Below are 20,682 nucleotides of genomic sequence, written 5' to 3'. Positions count from 1 at the left end.
GAAAGATCATTTCTAACAATCCGCAAAATCTAATTCAGGTGAGACTACAGTGCTTCAGCTCCAGAGAAGATTCCTGATTGCTGGTGCAGAAAAAAATTACGCATCTATGGTTCTATGTGTATCCAATGCCTGTGTCAAGGTGTCAAGTTCCAAACAGTATTAAACATCAAGCCATCAAGCTCTAACCTTAGGAAAATCAAAGCATTCGAGTCTCTCTCACAACTAATTCCACATCAGAAACAAAACTGAATCTTCCATTAGTCCCCAGGGAAAATCCTTTGCGCCAAACAGGCACATCACAATTCTGAACAATTCTTTTCTGAATATTCTGAATAATTCTTTTCCCATTTTTGACATGCTTTTAATTAACTAGAAAATGTTGCCTTATAGTTTTATAGGTTCTGTTTCTTTAAATTCACTGAAGGATTTCAAGTCTTCTTTCATACAGCAACTTCATTAAGTTTTAAAAACATAACAAAACATAAAGGACAATCCCTTGGTCCAGTATATGATATTGTCAATGGGGGAAAAATATTAAACAGAATATACTTTGCTAAGAGGGGATTCTGCACTAGATTATACCACCTGAATTCTCCTATGAAAATTAATACAAGTACTTCTAGGCAAAAAAAATAAATAAATAATTAAACATTCTAGTTTCTCAGAGATAGTATTAAAATTACTTCCTACATTTTCCCCCTCTTCATCTTCATAATTTTAATTCTAGTTACAAACAGCCATTCCATTTAAATTATATTTCCACAGCTACATAGAAAACAATCTTCTAGACGATTCAGATTGTTTTCATATGCACATTATTAGCAAAGTAGTAGTTTAACAGCACTCACTGTATACTAGGTTTGAAGTCAATGATTCAAAATCCCCTCAATCAAAAAAAAAGTTAAAGAAAGCAGAATACTACGAAAGCCATCTCTGCAGCCCTTCTTGGAAACTAAGCACAAATAATTAAATCTAAGTATCAATTTATATTCATACATATAATCTTCATAATAGCCTATATCCAGTTTCCTTGGTAAAACTAGTCCTCAGAGAATTCTTGTTAAAAAGGTGGTCTCAAGGTTTCTTTATTGGATTCTTTTAAATTTACTTAAATTGGGCCAATTAACCAGCAGGAAACATGAAGCAGAGGAGAAATTCTGCTAAGCGACTCTGGCTATCCTTAGAGAAACACGAAAGTCAGACTCTAGAGAGAAGACCTGGTGTGTAGCTGGCTACACTTCTGCCTGCTGGATAAATTCTTCCTATAGTGAGCTAAGGTGTTAGGAGGACCTAACAGAGATCCTAACAGAGACACAATGTGGGGGAGGGCTCTGGGAAGAGAGCCTTCCTGCTTCTGGAACTGATAACAATATTGAACTAGTAGGCTACAATGCCTTGGCTACAAAGTCAAGTTTGGTTTTGCAATCTCCTCACTTTCCCCACAAGCACGACCATATGGAACTTCCCCACCATCCAGGTGGGAGCCAACTGAGCAATTTATTCTATGTATCCCCACGATCTCTTCACAACATCCAAGAACATCAATAATCATACCTAGTTATTTTGCCAACACTTTGTAGCTTATCTCCCATCTGCACAAAATCATTCATATGGCTGAAGATCTAATTTTAAAAGCTTTCAAAAATGTGTTTTCACTCTCGTGCATTAGGTCAATGAACAAGCATTCCAGGGAGGAAAAACCGATCTGCCTAAAACTCACATTACATCCTTCCAAAGAAGTACTTCCGCTAACAGTCAAAGACGTATTTGATATGAAACCATTGCAGTCATTCACATGGCAAAGTTTCGAATTCTGGCTTTAAAAGGAACATTTAAGAGGAAATTTACAGCCCTCTTTAAATACCTTGTAATAATACTTCCAGACTAATAAACACTATTTGAGTACCGAAACAATATCAAAAAAGCTGACATTAAGAAGCCCAACTTTACAAGAAAACACTGCCAATTTCCTCTGAAGAGGAAGTGCACTGGCAATCTGTCCCTTCAGAACATAATTAAAAGTTTCCAGACAGAAGTCAGGCCAATCTCCCCATCAGGACCAAAAAAAAAAGAATAATACAATCGCAATGACATAGACATGAACCAGTAAATGCTGACCAAATAAAAGAACTGGAACCACTGGGAAACCAATCATAAATTTCCAAAAAAAAGAAAGGCAAAATTTTAATCCATTAATCTACTGGTGAATAGATTCCAGGAAAGCACAAGGAAACAGATCCAAAATACATTCAATAAAACGCAAGGTACTACCCAAAGCAACAATAACTATTTCTGTCTACTTACAGCCTGTATAGCTTCGCAGTTCCAAGAAACAGCAACTCAGGAAACAGCTGAAGGTGATTTCTGTTTAAACGCCTTTTGAGAAAAACAAAAACAAAGCGTATGTTACATAGAAAGTACCCAACAATGAGACTGTGATTGGGGAGTGTCATGCCTCATCCTGCATTTAAGGAAAGAATGAAATGACATTCAAGAGAATTCAAGCATTACAAATCAAAAGTTGGTTACACCTCTTGCTACATGACTCTTTAAAGCGATTTTCTGTGATGCTTACTCAGGTGATGATTACTGAGGTCTGAACTCTAAACTCACATCCCCGCGCAACATCAGTCAACCAGTACAGATGCAATGAAAAAGGATTTCTGGACTCAGAATCTGGTGTTGAGGGCAGGCAAGTTCAACACACAGCAGAAACAACCCATTAAATGGTGCCCTAAAATAATTCATATGCTATCCCAAATGACCTAAATTTCAGCCAAAGCACCGTGGGGAGATGGAAATTTCATTTTTTTAAAGCTTTTCATTTGGTTGCAGAAAAAATGTGTGAGGAAGTGTCAGCATGATTTGTCCCTGTAGGCAAAATCAGAAGAAAACCACAATCCACAGGTAATTGAATATCAAGGCTGAGTTATAACTATCAGTGATGGCACAATGCTAAAGTATTTTTTTTAAATGTTTAACTGATAGGGGGATGTTTTAAATATTTTAGAAAAGAATTTGATTGTAAGTCTAACTCAATTTAAGCCCTGGTGCTACGTGACTAAGTTCTTTTGGACAATGCACATTTGCTAAAGAGTGGCAAATCCTAGCCCTGATGCATTAATATCCCAACCCCATTCATTTTACATACACAACTGAACAGCATGCCAATAAAAATAAATGTCTATCTACTTTCCCCAAATTTAAATACAATGATAACAAGTTGATGCAAAATGCACACTTTAATGATTTATAAGCTGCTATGACTGTAGAGGAGAGTACGAAGCTAATGTCATGCTGAAGAAATGAGGTGTTTCTCATCTTAAAGATAACTGTTAATGGGACAGGAAAAGAGGGCATATCAACCTAGAGTTATTTAAATGGTCATCAGATGGGAGCAGAATTACACTTATTTAGTCTCTAGAGGGCAGAAATGGCACTAGGAATTGTAACTCTTAAGAAAGTAGATCATACGGATGACCTTTCTAAGTATAAAAGATATCATGAAATGGGATGATCAGCCTTAAGAAACTCTCAATTCCTTATCCCACATGCATTCAAGCAGAGGCAATGCATTCTTTTTCTCCCTGCAACAGATGTAATGAAAAGAAATCCCACAGCAGGTGAAAAGTTGGATCAGGTGAACCTCAGAACTTCTTCCAACACTAAAATGTCACGAGCAAGGATAGTTACCTTTACCCTCTTCTGTGACATAACGCATATTATTATGAAGTTGGTTATCTATTAAAACACTCTTAGCACTTAATAAAATGCATGCTCATAAAAACGTATGCCGAGACTATCAGAGGGAAAATGGTAAAGTTCATAGTGAAAGGGGGGTCGTATGTAAAATGGAATAAGTCAGATGGAGAAAGACACTGTATGATATCACTTACATATGGAATCTAAACATAAAACGAAATAGTGAATATAACAAAAAAGAAACAGACTCACAGATACAGAGAACAAACTAGTGGTTCACCAGTGGGGAGAGGGTAGGGGAGAGGGCCAAAGATAGGATAGAGGATTAAAAGATACAAACAACTAAGCTACAAAGATACATAGTACAACTCAGGGAATACAGTTAATACTTTGTAATTAGTGGAATATAACCTTTAGAAATTGTGAATCACTATACTATACACCTGAAGCATATATTATACCTCAACTATGTCTCAATAAAGAAGAATTAACTATTCAAAATAGTGAAAGGGTGGACTGACTTATCACTTATACTAATTTTCATAAATAAAGCATATAACAAGGTTAAATTTAAAGTGAAACCGGAAGTCTTTTTTTCTTTGCTGGGCATGATCCTGAGGAAAGAGTACTTCCAGAATCTACTATTATACAATTTCAATAAAATATAACTTAATTATGACCTTGTTATATTCGTGTCTTGATAAAATAGATTACAAATATTCACAACTGTGGGAATGAGAATTTTTCTAGGGAAGACACCCCATTGTCCAAAGAGCCAATTCCAATTTTTGAAATGACAGAGGTGTGTGTTCGTGATCTGATCCAAACCACGAGACTAACAAACATTGTTCATGACTGTTCTGACAAAACCAGCATGGTCCTGCACGTCCCAGTCTCTGCAGATGGAACTCTGTATAGAGCCTTCTCTCTTCTCCAGATGGTACTTTCTTAGGTCCTCTGTGTAACTCCCCTGATTCTTCTGCATAAAGTTAGTTCCTCCCTTGTCTGTGTCTCCATATGCCTGAAGTATCTGATTTATCAGATTATTTTTAGTCCTGTACTGGTCTGTTTCCCAGCAGGTTGTAAGCTCTTCAAGTGTAAAGACCACATCTATGCATTCCCTTCCTTCTTCCCTGGCACTTAGTAGGTTCTTAGGAAATGCTGAATAAGAACAAACTGCTCTTCGCATTTCGATATAATTCAGGAAAACCCTAGCGTACGCATGTTATGTTCGGCCAACTTTCTCCGGGCATGCTTCTCAAGGTACCTGCCTTAGGTTTTACAAGCCACTCTCCAGATACCCTAAGTCCCACCACCAAACCTGCTTTCCTGTGCCCTCTACAGCACCTGCTTCCTCTCCCTTCCTTCAGCCTCACCCAGCCATGCTATTCTCAACACCATCTAGAAATTGGAAGGAGTCAATATGTTGAGACAAGTGCAGCTATCTGAGTGACTGCTGCTACTAGATGTCTTGCTAATGGGTCCACATTGGTATCATCTCAAATACTGTAAGGAAGTAGATAATTCAGACAGGGTGCAAGCCCTGTCTTTCCTTAATTTTTTTTTTTTTTTTTTGAGATTCCCAGTGGTTCTTTATTCATTCCCAAAGTAACAGCTAACATATATTAAGCCTACTACATGATGGTCACTGTTCTGAGAGGTTCACATGAATCACCCCATTCATTCAGCCCCACAAGTAGGTGCTATGGTGACTTCTGTTTTGGAGGGAGGCCCCCACCTCACAGAAAGCAGAGCCAGAACTCAAATTCAGGTGGGGGGACTCCAGAACATACCCTCTGAATCACTCCTTTCAAAGAGAGACAGTCTAAACATTCCTGAACAATAATTCAAAATAATGTCATCCTGAACTTTCCTTTTCTCCAATATTTTTTTGGTGAAAAACATAGTTTTATACAGCCCCCTTCTTAAATATCTATGAATGAATCACCTGAAAATAAAATACCAAGCTTTATTTTTTTGAAAAAACTAGCTCTCTAGTCAGTTCACTATTTTAAAGATCTATTTAAAGTACCTAAAGTTGAGAGAAAAATGAAAATACATATAAAACATTTTTCTCAGAATTCAAGTAACTCATCATTTCCTGAAAATCATTCATGATTTTAATGTGTCTAAACCAACCATGTGTATAAGACAAGGTAGTGTCACACGAAAAAAGGTAGGTAATAGGTGAGTGGCAACGTGCATAGAAAACAATAGGACTGCACTTTTTTCCTCTAAAAGAATATCGATACACCTTTGGTTCCTGCTCTTCTCTTCCCTCTCCCATCAGTACTAAGAATAAATGGAAATACAAACATTAAAATAAAAAGTGAAACCCTTCCAAAATATGCAATGAAGGAGAATAATTTAAAGCAGAGTTCCTTGTACAATGACCAGAAATTAAATCTTTAAAGATTTTTAAAAATCCAGAATTAAGTTAAAGACTATTAAACTGCATGTCAATTTCTAAACAGAGCTGCAGAAAAAGTAACCTAGCATCTTCTAATACCACAGAATACTTCTTAGAGACTTGAAGATGAGAGTGTCATAATAACTTTGATGTAAATGTGTTAAAGAAGTTAAAATCCGATAGTCCAAGAACACAAAAAAAGCAAATAGGGAATTAAGGGCATCTCAGAGGAGGATTTATAGGAACCAACATAAATTAGCTGCCTTAAGCAGACAAGGTGTGTCAGTTACTTATTGTTCCCAGCAAGGATACTCTGTTGTGTTGAAGGACAGATAACAGAGATTCAGGGATATCCAGCCCCAGTGTCATCACCAGCTAGACGGAATCTGCCCACAAGATCTCAGGGCTGATTGAGAATTCTCTGGACGGTAATTCATGGTTTCAGAAAGGCGTGTAATGGGTGTCTCTGAGGTTTTTTTTTTTTCAGGGCAAAGATGTGAGAGATCCCAGTAACTGTTTCCTCTGTGGGAGGGGCTATTTTTGAGTGTGACCTTCCGTGGGGTGAATGATCTGTATCACACGCTAAACGCCACTGGCCTCTGAAATGCTGATCCTTAACAACCTCAACTTGAAGGGCAGCCTGAGCATCACTGACAAGCACTGTTTCAAATTATTATCTGCCAGCTGCTCCTGTGGCTTGCGCATTGCTAGAGGTTAGTCTGTTATTGTTTCAACTTTCACCTCAGTTCAATTAATATTTGCACCCTCTGCCCCAATCCAAAATATAAAATGTAAACAATTTTACCAAAGGTGGTAAAAAAAAATGTATGTCTCGTATTTACCTGTCATTGTAAATGTAAGGTATTTACAACGCACCTGGTCTGTTTCAAGGGTTTGATAAATTCTCCCTTAAAAAGTCTATCTTTTACAATCTCCTGTTTCTCATACATAAATGCCTTCTTCTCAGGAAAATTTCCACTTGTCTTTTAAAAATGTTTTATTCTAACATTTTTAAAGCAAATTTTTAATACTTAGCTAGCACTAGATAAATTTTATATTTCTACCCTTTGTATTCCATGGTAGGGAATACAAACTTAGTAATAAAAATGTTGCTTCCTCTTCATGCCCCTTATTTCTGGCTATTTCTCTGTATATTCAGAGAGATTATGATAAATACTCTGAAAAAACTTTGGAGAACGTTTTGTACTCTCTTCACATCTCTTCTATTGATTACATACTATAAGAAGAAAATGAGAATTAAAATCATGCTAAATATAGATATTTAAAAGTCAGATTTCTTACAGACACATTAGCCCAGGATGAGAAAATAATCCCTAAGCTCAGCTTCTGAAAAACGGGAAAGGAGACGCTGAAAAGTATAATAATAATACTTCTTTAAGTGCCAACTCTGCATCAAGTGTTTTGTGAAGCTATGTACATGACCTTACTAAATCATGCACCACCACTATGAGGTATAATATATAATAGTTATCTCTGTTTTAATGGTCATAAAACTGAGGTTTTAAAAGATAAAGCAATTTGATCAAGATCAAGATTACAATGGAGCTGAAATCAAGGGTTTTCTGAAGCCACTCTTACCTAATGTCTCTGGTTTTAAAAATGGGGAGAGGAGTTTGTATCTGTTTAGAAAGCAAAATCAACAGCACAACCAGTTAGCGGCCACCCCTGTTGCACAGGACACCAGGCAATAGCGTATGAAATTACAAGGTGCCTCCACAGAGGGGAGTCTAGGTTCTCTGCACCCTGGGCTCCCTGCCAGGACCGAGCACAGCAGCAGAGGAGCTGGAGCAACACCTGCATCCAGGACAGACGGACGCTGCCAGGAGGACAAATAATTTTTTTGTAAATGTTATCTAAAAGCGCTGTTCCAACTGCATTAAAACCAAATCAGCCCTATCATTCCCAAACTTTCATTCTGAAAGCGTTTTCACCAATATTCCTTCCAGTGCAGCAGACACAAATTGCTTTGAAAACAGACAAGAGCGATGTATGTATATATACAGTTCATGCAGAAAAGTCTCTCATTCCACGTAAAGTTGTGAAATTCAGTCTAAAAGGCATAATTCAAGCAGAAGGGTATCCAACAGGAATGAAAGACTGAACTCAATGTAAAATATTTGACATTCGTCGCTTCCACAAATACATTGTAACAGTGCAAACTAAACTACTCATTTCAGGGGAGGTATAAAGGACACAGCATCCAGCAAACACTGTCACAAAGGATGAGCCCAAAACAGATGTGGGAAAAATAAACAGCCTTGCTGCTTCAGAATTTACAAAACGGTCCACAAAGAGCAAAGAGGCCTTCTCACCACCGTTCAACTTCAAGGCCCATAAAAACTGCTGCATGAGAAACCCCCTCAGATAGATTCAATGTTCTGCTAAACTTCTAACAGTGCACTTGCATTAAAGCCCTCGAAGACCGCAGTCAGTGAATGTAATTCAAGATAGTTCAATATTGCTTATCAACAGGCAAGAATAATTTGATGCTTAACAAATGTCACAGTCTATGACACACACCTGATCATCTTGGTGCATGATTTTGCTCAAGCAACATACATACTGAGCCTCTTTACTGAGTCTGATGTGGTTTTTTTAATTTTTATTTATTTTTTTTTAACTTTTTTTTTTTTAAATGGCGGTACTGGGTATCGAACCCAGGACTTCATGCATGCTAAGCACGCATTCTACCACTGAGCTATCCCCTCCCCTCTGATGTGTTCTTTAAGGAGTCTTTCCCAAGAAAATAACTGCAGTGATTTTAAGCTTGGGTGTAAAGATGCCAGAGAACAATTCGTTTGAGATGAGCTTGCATTCCTTTCCAAGGAGAGTAGCACTATAAGGTTACTCTTACTTTAAGAAAAAGAATGTGTGATGCGTTGCCTATAAACTTGCAGAATTGGTCAGAAGAGGGATTCTGTACCTCCTTGAAGAACAGGGGATAAGAGGTGCCCTCCCTCAGACCTGTTCCACAACACAATCTCTACCTGGACTCATGGGTAGCGACCTATAGCGAAAATTCTAGGGTGCCACAGTTCCTCAGCCCCACGCTGGCTGGGTCACACGCTCACGTGTGCTGTGTGCACCCCGGGAGAACTCACTTAGCACCTTCAAAAAAGACAGGTGCCTTTTAGATTTCCTTTCAGGAGTCACACTTAGGCTCTATAGTAAAGACATTTTTAAATTACAGTTGAGTATTGTCTTCCTATCTACTTGGTAGAAACTTTAAAATATCTAATGTGAGCAGGTTTCTTTTCCAAGATTCCTTGCATGACTTCATTATAATAATATTTTCAAGACTTTTTTTTTTGTTTTCAAGCAAAAATGAGTATCCAGTGACAAAGTAGAAAAATTGTAATCTGAAATCCAAAGATACTAAAACTTGCAGCATTTAGAGCAACACTGTCTTAAAAGAACATCTTAACACCTTATTGGTCGGAACAAAGGAGCCGTCCAAGTCCTTGCTTTCATCACTTCTGTAATTTCCTTATTGTAAGGGTATAAGATGACTGTGAAGTTAATGAAAAATCTAACATCCAAGGTTTCCAGTGGTGTGCTACTGGTTCTCAGTAATGTAACCTAGACATATTCACATTTTACTTTGCATTAGGAGCATTTCATTGCATTCAGCACAAAATGCCCTAACATTTTTTTGAACAACCTTAAAAAAATCTCAAAAACATTCTCATACTCTTGCCATTTGTGTTATCAAAGAACTTGCAAAAGCTGAACTGGCCTGGGTCTCTTTAAAAGGCCAAAAGATAGAACTTTAATGACTGCAGCAAAATCTGGTAAGACGTAAGTGAACAACAGAACTTTATACCAGCACACAAAAGTCCTGGACCCCAATGTGATTTTGTTTTTACCTTTAACACATTATGCAGTAACCAAGAAGTACCTTGAATTAATAATTCTGCATGGAGATCTAATTGCAGGTATGCACAGGTATCTTCTGTGAAGTATAAAGAGGTATAATTTGTAAATATTCCAATTTCTTACTGTAGCTTATTTGTCATCTGTTTTTTCCTTAATTTCCAATGAATATCGCTTAATGACATCAGATTGCATGTGAACATTTGATTAAACAACATGAGACCTGTTGCCACAATCTACACAAGGCACATTCTCAAGGCTTCACTCTCATGCCAGATAAGGAGGTACTACTGGCAACCGAGCATCCAGGGGATTCTGCCAGCGCACACGTTAGGTGCGGGAGTACAGCAGGAAGCTGTCAACACAGGAAGCACCGTGTGCTCATAGTGTGTAGGCGTGATCAAAACTTGCTCCTTTTACAACGATTCATAGCCACATTCTGATCATCGTATCATCTGATGTTTTCTATACAATACAAAGAAGGGAGTAAGTGCAAAGGGAGGCAGTGAGACAGGAAAGGAAGGAAGAAAGGGAAATTCGGAGGGAGGATTTTAATCTCCATCTACTTCTTGACTGATAACCTTCTATTTCATCAATTCTTTGAGGTGGAAAAATTGTGGGTTTTTTTTTGTAGCTGTAACGCTTTGATTTACCAATCATCATTTTATTATCCTATGCTAAAACTAAATTCAACCTAATAACGTGACCCTGTTACTTGAGAGATTAAAAGTTGGGTTTCGAAAAAGCCCAGATCTTATCCCTCTGTTTCCAGGTGTCTTCTTTCTCTAGATCAAGTTAAAAACTCTAGCAACATAAAACAGAAAGAAAAAAACTTACGTTTATTGAAATATTCCTAAAATATCATTTGGAATTGTTTTTATGTTATCATTCTAAAATGAAAAAATAACTTAGAACCATAAATTGCACACGAGTAAAGTGAAGGTTTTTATTTTTTTGTTCTTCACACAAAGAATGAAAATTAAGTTGCTATAATATAGTATAAATGGCATTTACAACGTAAACCTGCATTTATATAACTTTTCATGATTTTTGGAGTTTGAATTTAAAATTCACGTCTAAATTGCTAAAAAACATATAAGCTCACATGAGATATAATTATTTAAAAGTTAGCTCATTGATTACATCCTGTTTCTTACACTGTCCCTTGCAGCTTTTTGAAAGGGAAAAAAAAAAAAAGCAATTTGTGTGATGTTAATGACATAACTTACTATAAGAAGAATATATACCATAGTAATATTACTGTAAGGCCACAGTAATTGGGATTATAGAATTCTCTGGGTGACTTTTCTTGATTTTAATTTTTTAATTAATATACTGAACACAATTTAAAATAGTTTGTTCCACAATAACTTGAATTCATTCTTTAGCAAAACTGCTTGCCATTTAATGTATTTAAAAAAAATAAATATTTGAAAAGTGTATCCACAATGTTCCTAAGAAATGGTTTTGAATTCCAGAGTCCCAAGGAGATGAATTGGCTGTCAAATAACAATGTGCTTCCATCAGATGGACTTGGCAGTTGTAAACAAAAGGAATTTTCTCAGCTTTTCCTCACAAATATGAAATATTTGCTCTCAGCCAACAGCTGGGGTGATTTAAAGAAGTCCTGCATATATATTAGTTTTCATTCAAAATTACACATCCTCCTCCCACTCTGAAACATCTGACTGCATCTTAGTAGAATAGAAAATTGTTCTGAGATGAAGTGACATTCCCGGGTGAAGTAAAAGTCAAAAAACAGGACTCACTTACAACTCTAATCAAATTTCAGATCATAAGGCATCTGGTTAATAATTTTTAGGAAAAGTTAGTTTATTCAAGATGAAGTTCAAATGATACTCCAAAGTGGTTCGAAAAATAATGAAGAAGCCTGTTCTGTTTCAGTGTTTCTGAAAATATTTAAAACTACAATATAAACAAAATAGAGACTTCAGGAAAAGCCACTGAGATTCTCCTTCAACGATGTCAAAGTTGTTTAAGAAAAAAAATATACATATAGCTCACATGGAAACACATATATACATGAATACTAAACACATATCTATGAATAACTAAAAGTTGTTCATGAAAAAAACTGTTAATGTTTAAATGATAATTTAAAATTATCTATTCACCTTATCAGATATTTAATTTTTTTTTACTCAGGTTTTTAATGGATAAGTTAAAAATACCTTTGTCAAGTACTCACTAGAAATTAGCTATTTATGAAAAAGATCAAAGAATACTTTCAGAGTATTTTTATATACTAAGGGACAGGTTATAAACTTACAAACTTAACCAAATGTTTACCTTATTTTTAGTCCTTCCCCCAAACTAGCTCTAAGTAGTGGTTTTAAATTTATTTTGAATGTCACAATTATATTTTCTACATTGTAATATTTATCATGAACAAAATTTTATAGCAAAATTAAGTATCTGTGTGTTTAATTTTACTTGAGGTTATAAAAATGTAGTTTATATTTACAAATATCTTAGAAGTTGACAAGCCATTTTTGTACTTACAATTACACAAAATTAACTTTTGCCCTTGGGTCCAATAAATCTGAATATGAGCTATGCCTAAAATGAACTTCGTATTTCACTATTTTAAATAAAATTTTTATTTTTACCTACAGTGCTTCTTAAAGCAGGCATTGAAACTTATTAAAATAATTGTTGCTACTTTTAATAGAGCTGTTATTTGTCATTAAAAATACAAAGCTACTAAACTTGAATTATCAAGACATACAAGATATGGAATTAATATTTCAAATTACAAAGTGTGTATTTTACCCTAATTATTTCAGACAGAGGTTTTATCTTTTGTAAGTATATTCCATAGACATAAAATAATAATGGTCGTTAAGTAATATATGATTTTGTGTCTGAAAAATAAAAATATATTTTAAATTCTGAAGTCCACATTTTATTTTCTTGGGAAAAAAGAATCAATGTTAAATGACGTGCTTTGATAGCATAATTCTTACTTCCATTTCTACTAACCTTTAAATTCTTTTTCCAGCAAAAAATATTTAGAAAGCTACTATAAAATAATGAAATAAAACTGTGAATAGCAGTTATTAACAATGCTCACCATATGTGTTAAATATCAGAAAGTAAATCTTTATCACTAAGAACTTTAAATATTTCTTCAAATGTCACTAACGACCCACACACAGCAACAGCATGAAAACTAAAATAACTACTAGCAAAATTTTCTTTTCTATAACACACCATAAAGGCAAATAAAATTCCCACCTGTCTTCCTACATAAGCAAATACAACAAACTAGATAAAGAATACGACAAATATGTACATCTCTAAGTTCAAAACAATGGCTATCAAGGGAGTAAATGACTCAGGAAAGTTAAGTCTGTATTTTTTACTTTATTACAAGTTAGTACTATTTACGCAAAAATTCTACAACTTCTAATTGTAAATGAGTCTGAAAATCATTTATTCAACCTCTTGTTTCTGTAAACTTACAAAGACTAAGACATAGAATTGAAGACATGGTCCTTGCAATTCAAGTATTTTTAAAAATATAGTTATGTCGTCATAAGTTTAGAATTGAAAATACTTACAGTCTCTCCAGTTCTTTAAGATCCTGGAATGCTCCTCTTTCAATAGTGCTAATCTTATTCTCCATAAGCTGACTGAAAGGCAAAGTATAAGAGAAGTCTTAATGTTAACACTCAGCATCTAAAAAAGTTTCAATTCAGCAGCTGAAAACTTTTCCCTCTATGAAGTTAAATATTGCTCTGCTTTGAGATTTGGTATCAAATCTAATGATGATATGCTTGAGAAAAATCAGGGAGGGAAGGTAGCATCCACATCATAAAACTTTCATAGAAAATACTAATTCAGTTTTGCACAAAATTTAGTCAAAATTCTGAACCTTAAACCATAGTACATCCTGAGGGAGCAGCCCATGACACTGCAACTTTGATGGCTGTTTTTCAAGTCAGTTCTTAACTGAAAGAATCAATATACAAGAATTCATTATAGACATACTTCAATTCACAGATGGATGGATGTTAGAAATTGGAAGAATTCATAAAGGCTAAAAGGTGTCTTTTAAAATTGAACAGTGAACACACAATGATCAAAAGTATATGTTCACTGCAATGTAAATATTTACAAATCTGTGGGTGAAAACAACTTTACATTACATTGAATCTCAAATGACGGTTCATTCACATGCTAATTAAAGAAGTAATCATACTGCAACAATTTTATAAAAGCTGCAAAGATAAAAAAACACAAGAAACAATTTAAAATCTGACCAAAATATTTTTACAGAGAAACAGTTCCCACCAAAAACCCTGCGAAAACCTGGACTGCCAGATTTTAATGTTAGAAATTATATCTAAGTGTTGTTTGCTAGAAAAGTCTGAACATTTTTAGGTTAGTAATTATAAAATGCAGACCCACTTAAATTCTTCCTAGTTAATTCCAAGGCCTAAAAGTATATAGAAAGTCTCACATTACTCATTCATATTGTGAAAGCAATTATTCTACACTTTTATATGCATAAGGCACTTAGGATATAGTATAGCAAACATCTGAGGTCATTTCCATAATATTGTTTATATGGCCTGCATCCAACCTTAAAATAAAAGCCTACATTTTTAATAAAATTTGTAGTACACTGTTAAGCAAAAAAAAGAAAGGCCACCAAGACCTTCTAAAAAATTATGTTTCTGTTACTGGGAAGGTTTTTACAACTGAGATCAGCAAAGATTCAAAATATGCAACCTTAAAAAACAAAGAGAATGCTCCAAAACACAGAAGAACATACTTACAGAACTCTTAGGTGCCTAAGACCAGCAAAGTCTGTCTTGGTAATCCGTGTGATGTTATTTCCATTTAAATCCCTGAGAAAAAACAAATTAAGAAAATGAAAGGCCCATGTAATTTCTAGCAACATTTGGCTAAACAAAGAAAAATACAAGCTACATAAGAACTTTGAGATGAAAGATCAGTTCCAATTACTAAAGTAGTTCACAAAGTAAAAGAGAGAGAAGGAAGTAATCTTTGAAAGAAAATTCTTAAAATGATTCTTAACAAGTTTACAGAGTCCATGCTCGTTGGCATATGACAAGAAAATGAAGTGATTATGTTATCACGAAAACTCTTCGTGTGTGTGGGAGAGCTTTCAATTTTTGTTTTTATAAGGATGTGTATATTAATTTCACAGGTATTCTACTATTTACTATTATTGTTAGGCACATTCCCAGAAAGTTGCCTTCAGGAAGTTAAAATGAACAATTTTCTAATACTATTTAGGAAAAAATTTTAAAAATTCAGAAGCGTAAACTTAGGTGCCCACAGTAGCTAAACTTCCTAAGGCAATGAGTAAAGTCAGAGTGTCATCAAAAGAACTGCACTTCAAAGACTCGCATTTAGAGGCATTTACCTTCCAACAATTCTATGTTTGTATGAAAACTAAACTCTTCATTTGCAGCTCAGGGACCCCCGCTGTGACAGTAAAGTAAAAACTACTAGCCTGGGCAGAAATGGAAGCAGTATTCAGGCCCTGACGGTTTTTGTTCAGATTTCAGCACCAAGTTTCCTTCAAGAGTACAACCCCCTTTTCTGGCATCTTAGGTCAAGATCTAAACTTGCCCTGGTTCCAATCATTTCAAGTAAAACCAAGTTTGGCTGTGGTTTCAATGTCCTTCTTCACGGAAGTAAACCTTACCTTGACTTTAAAACATCACTTTTGAAATCTGTATTTAATATGTTTATGTTGTCAACGATAAAATTTTATAAGCCTGACCTGATGTAAACTATTTTCTGAAAATTCTTTATAGGTCTCTCATTGGGCTATTTTTTTTCCAAGTCCCTAAAACTCGATTGCTATTTTTTCCCTTAATGCATTTCCTTTTTTGTTGAATAAGACGTGTCACTGCTTAAACTTTAAACTGTTCTGAACAGCATGAAATGACAAGTGATAAAACAGAAGTCTGCATTGCTTTTTCCCCAACTTACTTTCCGGGCTGAGCGAAGAACTACCGAACTGTCCCTACCATAGTCAGGGTCCTCTTCCTGCTTCTTGACAGAACAAGAATCCCCCGCCCCATAGCCCATCCCAGGCAAACTTGGTAGATCGCATTTTGACCAGACACCCTCTGTAGGCCCCCAACTTGCCCAGCGCGCCGGGCCTGGAAGGAGGGACGAGAAGGGGTAGGGGGAGGCCCAGGGAGCTTCAGGGTGGGGGAGCCATTTGCAAAGGGAGAAATGGCTCAACTCTGGCCTTTACACTGAGGGCGAGGGAAAGGGGTTGGATAAGAAGAGCGACTCGACGCGCTGCGGGCTCCGCGGGTGGAGACGTGCGGGGCCGAGCGGGTGCCCTCGGAGGCCTGCCACACTCACCCCCCCGGGCGCAGAGGCCGGGAGCGCAGCCCGGGAGCGCTCGCCCCGCCGGGCCCACGCGCGACGGCGCGGCGCGGGGCGGCGGCCTCGGCGTTCACAAAGGGAACGGCCTCCACGCTCCGCTTCCCTGAACTCGGGAAGCGCCCCGCAAGGAGCGCGTGGGCCGTCAACACTGGGGCTGCGATTTACTTCTTCATTAGAGACTCGAAGAGACAGGGAGGCGGGGATGTCTGCGGGCAGCAGAGCGCGAAGAGAGGAAGGAAGGGGAGCTGCTGCCGCGTGAAGGGATGCAGAAACTGCCAGAAAGGTGCAAAGGGGGCACCGGGGCTCAGCAGGAAGGGCTGGAGAGGGCAGCCGAGGGCCGCGGGGTCGCCAAAGCGGTCGGACCCGACTTGGCTGGTTCCTGTGGGAGGGCCAGCCCTAACTTCGCCTAGTCGATAGGATGCGGTTCTCCTCCGGAGTCTCCCCCTCGGACAGATCCCTGGGGGCTCGCCGCCGCCGCCGCCTCCCTCCCGTGGAAGTGGGAGGCCGGGGAAGGGTCGCGGGGGGCCATGCGCGGCCACCGGGGGAGCTGCCGCTGTCCTGAGATACCTTTCTTTCCGCGGCCAGTAGAAGCGCCCCCGGGCGGACCCAGCTGCCCCACGACCCCTTCTCCTTTCCCTGATTCCCCAGGAGGGCGACACAAAGCCGGGGAAAGGAGGTTTCTCTCTTTTGAGCCCCCCTCCCCGCCATCCCCTCTCCTCGCGCCACCCGGCGGTGACAAGAGCGGGTACTCGGCCCTGAACAGACCCGCGAGAGTTCCCAACCGCAAGGTGACTGACTCCGTTTACAGAGTCCGAGGAACAAAGTCGCGTCTCCTTTGCCCCGGGCATCCGCGACTACTTGTTCCCCATCTCTCTTCCTCCCCAGCCTCAGATATCTCGCCCGCAAAGGGCTGCGAGTGGCGGGACTAGAGCGGGAGGAAGGGATCAAGCGCAGCTGCAAGCGGGCCCGCCCCTCCTTGGGCAGCGGCCCCTCCCTGGGCAGCGCCCTACCAGAGTTCAAGCCCAGGATGCGCGTTCAGGAAAGCTGGTGAGGGCTGCCCCAGGCACAGGTCCCTGTGCCTCTTGGTCCCTCCAGTCTTCAAGCAGGGGCCACGCAACCCCGATGGTGAGGAGGAAGGGGGAGGAAGAGCTCATACTCACAGTCTCTCGGTGTTGCGGGGGATGTTCCTGGGCACACTGCGCAGCGCCAGTCCGTGACAGTCCACTGTGCTCCCAGAGCAGGAGCACTGCGCCGGGCACGCTTGCGGCGCCACCTTGTTCAGGATCGCCAGCACTAACCCCAGCGACAGGGACAGCGTCTGCCAGCCGACGCCGCACATCTTCCCCTGCCGCCTCCTCGCTCGTAGGCGCCGAGGGTTTCTCTTTAGCTTGCTACTCCGCTCGAACCGTGCTGAGCCTGAGGCCCAGTGCCTGGAGCGAGGCTAGCAACCCAGAGTGTCCGGAAAATGTGCACAAAATAATATGGAAGTAACAGTAATATTCAAGGCAGTAGAGCTGACATGGGTACACGCCTCTTAGTAACCCTCACTCTCCTCTAGCAGGGCAGACGCTCCTTGGGCAACTTTAGGTCCTGAAGATCAACTGGCCTGGCCAAGGCTATAGGGAGACCCCAGAGAAGGCCGGGAGATCACGCCTCGTCTGTCTCGCAAATATCAACTTGGTGGTAAAAGACCTGGGACTCCCAACGGCGGTGAAGATGCAGGGACTGGTTGCGCGTGGGTCAAGGATGCTCAGATTCCACGACTCCCTCTGCAAATCCAATTCCAGTGGGGACTGCAGGAGACAGAAGAGAAGGGCTCAGTAGAAATGGTGGACTCGATTAAAGTGGGCTCTTCGAAACTAGAAGGCGCAGGAGCCCCACGGGCTGGGAGTGGAGCGCGCTGAACCACTGGGCATGGCGCGCGGGGGCGCACAGGGCTGGCGCGCAGCCTGGGGGACGCGGGACGGCGCTGCGGGGCTCCTGGCGCTGCTCGGCTCACTCACGCGGCCTCCCACCGGCCTGCGGCTCCTCCGCAGTCCGGACGGGTCCTCGTCGTCTACTGACAGCCGAGGGCGGTTTTCAAATAAACCTTCACTTCGCTGAAGGATGTCTGGGCAGTTCTGCCTCCCGCCTGGCGTCCTTGGCGACGCTCCGCACCAAGGCCTTCACCGAGGTCACGCAGAAAAGACAAAAGGGCAGTCGCGCCGCCGCAGCCGGCAGAAATATCCACTAGTCACGACCACGGTAGAGAAAATCCTAGAGACCAAGTTAAGGACGAGAGCTCCTGAGAAGACTAAGTAGGGAACTGGCTGGCAGGCCGGCAGGAAAGAGTGGAAAGGCCAAGGTGGAGGTGTCCGCGTCCCAGTCAGGCAGGGGTGTTCCGGAGGGTGGCGAGATGGTAGCTGGTAGACGGTCGTGGGATCTGCTACTCCCGAGGAGACCCCAGGAGGCAGCTGCACGGCAGTCCCCTGTGCGTGTGTGTGTCAGCCCCTTTCGTCTCCCGCATACGCCGCAGCTCCGCAGCAGACACCTGATGGCAAAGGTGGAAGAAACAAGACCGGGCTCCTGGGCAAGCACAGCCCCTCGGGCTCCCCCCTCGACAGTAGCCTACAAGTGGGCCCTTCTTCTCAAAGTGCAGGAACTTTTCCCAGGCTTAGAATCCAGTCCTCACAGACACGGTGGGAGTCCTCCCGCCGACGTCGCGACGCCGCCCGTCTCCCAGCGCTGCACCTGACTCGGCGGCCGCAGTCCGGAGCAGCCCGTTTCCTTCCAGCCCCTTCCCCTCTCCCGGTCTTTCCGCGCCTCCTTCTCTGGGGAGGGAAGTGGGGGAGAGGGAAGGCGGCAACAGGGAGCGGGGACTCGGAGGCTCCGCAGACTCCCGAGCTCCTGGCAAGTGTCTAAACAATAGGACGGACGCAGCAGCCCTAGTCTCGCTCGGCTGCGGGAAGGTGGGTTGTTGTTGTAACTGGAGTTGTTGGCTCGGGCTGCCTGGCGCTCAGCGCAGCCGAACAAAAACCCGGCCCGTGCCTCGGGAGCCGGCTGCGGGCCCCTCAGACGCTCCCCTTTCTCCTCAGTACTCCCGCCTTGCCCGGAAAGCTCGGCAGCTCCCGCCTGCGCCCGGGAGCCACGGCGCTCCCATCCCTTGCCGCCGCCGCTGCCGCCGCCGCCGCCTTTTTTTAACCACCGTCTGCGGCAGCCACTGCCGCCGCCGCCTCCTCCGTCAGCCTCCGCCGTCCGCGCGCTCCCCAAATAAATAACCCCAAGTCAGAAGTTAAGCCGGCGCCGGCTTTATATAGCCGGCGGAGCCCCGGCCCCCTCGGCCCCGCCCCGTGCGGCCCGGCTCCGCCCAGTGGCTGCGCGCGGGGAGCCCGCACCTCGCCCGGGAGAGGTGAGGCCCCAGCTGCCAGCGCCGGGCGGAGGCGGCGGCGGGCGGCGCGTTCCCGCGCACCCCGGCCCGCGCCCTCGCTCCCACGCCACGGCGAAGTTTGGCGGAGGAAGGAGGTTCCCGGGACCCCGCCCCCAGCTCCAGGGTCCCCGAGGTGACCCAGGCTCGAAGATGGTCGTTCGCTGCGGGGGGATGACGGGAGGGCGGCTTTGAACGCTGCTCATAAATAGCGCTGCCAGTTTCTCCGCTGCAGCTTTTGCCACGCGATCCTAAGGGGGCTGCTCAGTGTTTGAAGCGCAGCAAGAGAGAGAGAGAGAGATTATGGTTTTAAAATTAAAAAAAAAAAAAAAATCCACCGAAATAGATCTGCTGCGCTCAGACACACACATGTGTATTTTGGGGAGCTTAAAAGTTCAGAGTTTTTGCAAGTTGGGAAGTGGTGTTTTTGAACCTTCTCGCCAGCCTCCCATCTCCGAGCCACCCCCTTCCGTTTAACCCTTTCTTTGTAGTCACGCACTGAGCACCGTGCTCTGTTGACATCTTGAATACACAGTACGCTCACAAAACTCCAAGGGCTTGAATGTGTCTGTGTGATTTTACTCTCTTAGGAAAGGAGGGAAAAAATAAATCCCTAGCAACGCACGTTGTAACCAGAAGGTTTCCTTTATTTCAGGGACGTTCTGGATATTTTTGCCCCACTGTTTTGGAAGAGAATTTCCTTGTTTCTTCTTGTCTTTTTATTGTGATGTATGTCTGGCAACTGCTACCACTCTCCTGCCCCCCCCCCCCCAGAAAAAAACAAAGTCACGATTGGTTTGAAATGACATCTAAATGAGTCAACAATTTTGCTTGGATTTAAAACGTCTCACCTCATTCTTCTGGTCCTATT

At 41.4% G+C, this 20,682-nt stretch overlaps 1 protein-coding gene across 4 annotated transcripts in view; it reads right to left on the bottom strand.

The window, feature by feature from the left end:
* SLIT2 (slit guidance ligand 2) overlaps window positions 1–19,685 on the bottom strand; it is a 347,903-nt gene extending 328,218 nt beyond the window's left edge. For all 4 annotated transcript variants that reach the window (XM_032494701.1, XM_032494710.1, XM_006184694.3 and 1 more), the window contains exons 1-4: window positions 17,569–19,685; window positions 14,812–14,883; window positions 13,591–13,662; window positions 2,305–2,376 (exon numbers count right to left, since the gene is read on the bottom strand). In XM_032494701.1, coding sequence (XP_032350592.1) covers window positions 2,305–2,376; window positions 13,591–13,662; window positions 14,812–14,883; window positions 17,569–17,747 — 395 coding nt within the window. In that variant the 5' untranslated portion in view covers window positions 17,748–19,685. The remainder of the gene's footprint in view (window positions 1–2,304; window positions 2,377–13,590; window positions 13,663–14,811; window positions 14,884–17,568) is intronic.
* Between the last annotated feature and the right edge of the window lie 997 nt (window positions 19,686–20,682).

Source organism: Camelus ferus, chromosome 2, assembly GCF_009834535.1.
Source record: "Camelus ferus isolate YT-003-E chromosome 2, BCGSAC_Cfer_1.0, whole genome shotgun sequence".
NCBI classification, from domain to species: Eukaryota; Metazoa; Chordata; class Mammalia; order Artiodactyla; family Camelidae; genus Camelus; species Camelus ferus.
Note: the sequence above shows the minus strand (reverse complement) of the source record. Positions and strands in the feature narration are given on the sequence as shown.